This window comes from Adiantum capillus-veneris, chromosome 5 (assembly GCF_014529385.1).
Source record: "Adiantum capillus-veneris isolate H3 chromosome 5, ASM1452938v2, whole genome shotgun sequence".
Taxonomy (NCBI): Eukaryota; Viridiplantae; Streptophyta; class Polypodiopsida; order Polypodiales; family Pteridaceae; genus Adiantum; species Adiantum capillus-veneris.
Window position 1 is genome coordinate 169,883,178 of NC_140935.1, and position 3,120 is coordinate 169,886,297.

General features: G+C 42.6%; 1 protein-coding gene across 1 annotated transcript; it reads right to left on the reverse strand.

The window, feature by feature from the left end:
• Positions 1-1,538: 1,538 nt before the first annotated feature.
• LOC147458538 (large ribosomal subunit protein eL37x-like) lies at positions 1,539-2,448 on the reverse strand. The gene is made up of 4 exons (XM_086513190.1): positions 2,310-2,448; positions 2,056-2,191; positions 1,874-1,975; positions 1,539-1,779 (listed from the first exon to the last, which is right to left on the reverse strand). Exons 1-4 carry the CDS (start codon positions 2,310-2,312, stop codon positions 1,733-1,735), a joined length of 288 nt encoding a protein of 95 aa, XP_086369316.1. The 5' UTR covers positions 2,313-2,448; the 3' UTR covers positions 1,539-1,732.
• Positions 2,449-3,120: the final 672 nt, after the last annotated feature.

The window sequence follows — 3,120 nt, forward strand, 5'->3', positions numbered from 1 at the left end:
GTAGAGAGAGCACCATTTCAACTATTGCATGTGTGAGCACCATTTCAACTATTGCGTGTGTGAGAGCACCATTCTTTTCTGGGATTCAAAATCTAGTGATACACTTAATGAAAATTCCTCAAATGAGCCAGTGCTGACCACATTCAAGAACAATCCTGCCACCACACCCCCCTTGATGAACTTCCAGACTTACTGATTTATCAGGAGGAAAAGACATGCCTAAGGTTGAGCTCATTGACCACCACTCTAATTTACTCATACTTAATAAACTCATCTACTCAACCCTATGCTTAATCAGAAGAGAAAAGGGTGTAAAGTGCTTTATATCTGTCACTTGGTTTAGATAGAATATATACCCCATCCATTGGGCTAAACTAGAAAACTGTCTTTTCCTCGTAGATGAGACTGCACACCTCTAGTCCATCCCCATGAGTGTACTCCACACTATCATGGTCACCCAGCTTGACTATCATTCTCTACATTTCAAGAAACAGAGTTGGGCCACCAGCGAGTCATCTCATCAGCTATACAATCTCAGCTCTCCTTTCATTCTCCACATTTTTAGCTCTTGCTACACATTACTCTGCAGTCCACAATGATCTATCAATCCATCTCCTTTCCACAATTCCCAAGTTATGTATTTATTTCCATCCCAATTTCTTAAATAAACTGAGGGGGAGATTGAACTCTCTCTCAGGGTGGCTACAAACTTGCCTTGTTAACACATTAGAATTCACCAATAACAAGATAACAAGATTCACTCATACAACTGTGGGAACTATGTTGATTACTTTTAACTAGCCCAGTAAGAATTTGACTAATTAAGTGAAGAGACACGGACATTGTGCATTGCATGGTCAATTTAGACTGATCACAAAAGCGGGAGACCATGCTCTGAAGGCAGCAAGCTTGTGACCAACTTTACAAGGACTAAGCCGGAAACTGTTATCGTTAACGATGGGCAAACTTCACTGATCTAATAACCCACTCATAGCATGCATGAAATCCCGCCTTTTACCAATGATGGGAAACTAGAATGATATAATAACCCACTCATGGAATGCAGTGATGCATGAAATCAATTTTGAGTGGGCCAAGAAGCCATCCAGATTCACAAAAGGCCCCTTACTGGTTGCCAGCGACAATACAGGCTTACACTCCAAACCTCAAGCAGAATCACCGATGAACAGGCAATAAACATGATTAAACTCATTGGATTCAAATGAAGGTGTTGATTCCTGTTAGTCTGAAACACATTTCCTGAGATTGCATTACCTTTGAGCTACAAACACCCTATCCATCAAGCAGAATCACCGATGAACAGGCAATAAACACGATTAAACTCATTGGATTCAAATGAAGGTGTTGATTCCTGTTAGTCTGAAACACATTTCCTGAGATTGCATTACCTTTGAGCTACAAACACCCTATCCAGCTGCCAAATTTTTGGTAGCACCGTTAAAGTCACCCAAGTTGATAACAACAGACAGCTACATCTTCACTTAGTAAACTTAGAAACCACCAGTAGAGCTTGGAAATACCAAAACTTGGCCTGTAGAAAACTCAAATTGGTAAAGCATCCAGTAACAGGAGGCCAATAATCAAAAAAAGCTCCATAGCTACAAAGGTCGAAATTGTAATGACATTGTATCCCCTCAGGAAGGTTCAGTTCACATGCACCTCTCTTGATAAAGGAATCTCCGTACATCTTCCTCAAAGACATCAAATGATCCTAAGCCATCGCTGCAGCCTTAGACTGTTTAGATGGCGCAGTCGTCCCTGCAGCCAGGAAAATGGGGACAATTTAAGGAGGACACAACACAAATAGCAAAACTTAGTGCTCATTACAAAAAGACACATCGAGTATGCTTACCCTCTCTAAAGTTGTTTTTGAAAAGCCGCGGCAGATGTCGCAAATGGCGCATCCTTCCAGTTCCTGTGGTCTTTCTCCTGATCGCTTTTACACTCCAGTTATCTAAAAAGAACAAAAAAACCTGTGATCCACTTATGGGGGAAGAAGATAAACAAGTTCCGAATAGAATCTAATTCACGAACAATGGCGAATGCGCTTGGCAGGATAGGCACAAGCAGCACAACGACTCTTCTGGATATGGAAGCTGGTGCGCCCACATCTGCGGCACAGGGTGTGCGACTTGTTCCTTCTCTTACCAAAGCTTCCTGTACCCTTGCCCTGCTCCACATAATGACACAAAAATCAGGCACGAATGTGATGCAAACGTGCTTACGAGGGCTTCCAGCAAGCACCGGTCTGGGCTGGAGCGAGGACAAAGATGAGGCAGAACACTTACCATCTCGGCTCACAAAGTCGCTGCGACAGGAGGAAGCTTTGATCGCAGAAAGAAGGTGGACAGAAATGTTTGCTAGGGTTTTGAGGGACGCAATGAGATTACATTTGTCCGTTCACACTCATTGGGTGCCTCCAACCGGCATTGTGTGCTGTAAAATTGGAAACCCTCAAAGAAATTTTATGGATTTTTGGTAGAAACGTCAAGCTTCCTAATAGCAAGAGCAATACCACTCACTCTCCACGATCAAGATGGACTTCGAGCTCCTAACACTGAGTTTTTTTGCCCATATAAGTCTTTTGTAGTATCATGTAAGTTTGCAAGAGAAAGTAAATGGTTAAGGAAAGCACTACACTGGAGCTATAGCATGGGATGCAAAATAAGTGAGAAAGACCCTCCTTGTGTGGAAGCCCCTTGGAATTTGTATCGCAACTGACCTTTTTTCTTTGTCCATAAGCCACTTGGAAGTAAGGAAAGCTCAAGGAGAAAAATGAGCAAACAACTACTTTAATCTTTGCACCAAGTTAAGTGTGTTCAAGATACTTGTGGCCTATGAACAAAGCCACAAGTAGACAGGTTTAGGATTGAGCCATCTTCAATGTCACGCTTTTACCTCGCAACTCACTTTAGCCCACCACCATCATCGCTCACCTTGTAATAGTGCAAAACTTGAGCAAGCTGATTTTGACCTTCAGCATAAAAGAGAATATGAGAGAGAGAGAGAGAGAGAGAGAGAGAGAGGGACAGAGACGCTACACTATTGAGGGTCGAAACGGTCGACACCCCCCTAGGGCTTTTGTGTACATGAAGCTTA

Excerpts from the sequence above, each read along its gene's own strand:
- LOC147458538 (XM_086513190.1), bottom strand. Across the intron at positions 1,976-2,055 it reads TGCCAAGCGCATTCGCCATT|ATAACTGGAGTGTAAAAGCG; the intron begins GTTCGTGAATTA and ends TGTTCTTTTTAG. Across the intron at positions 1,780-1,873 it reads CAAAAACAACTTTAGAGAGG|GGACGACTGCGCCATCTAAA; the intron begins GTAAGCATACTC and ends TCCTGGCTGCAG.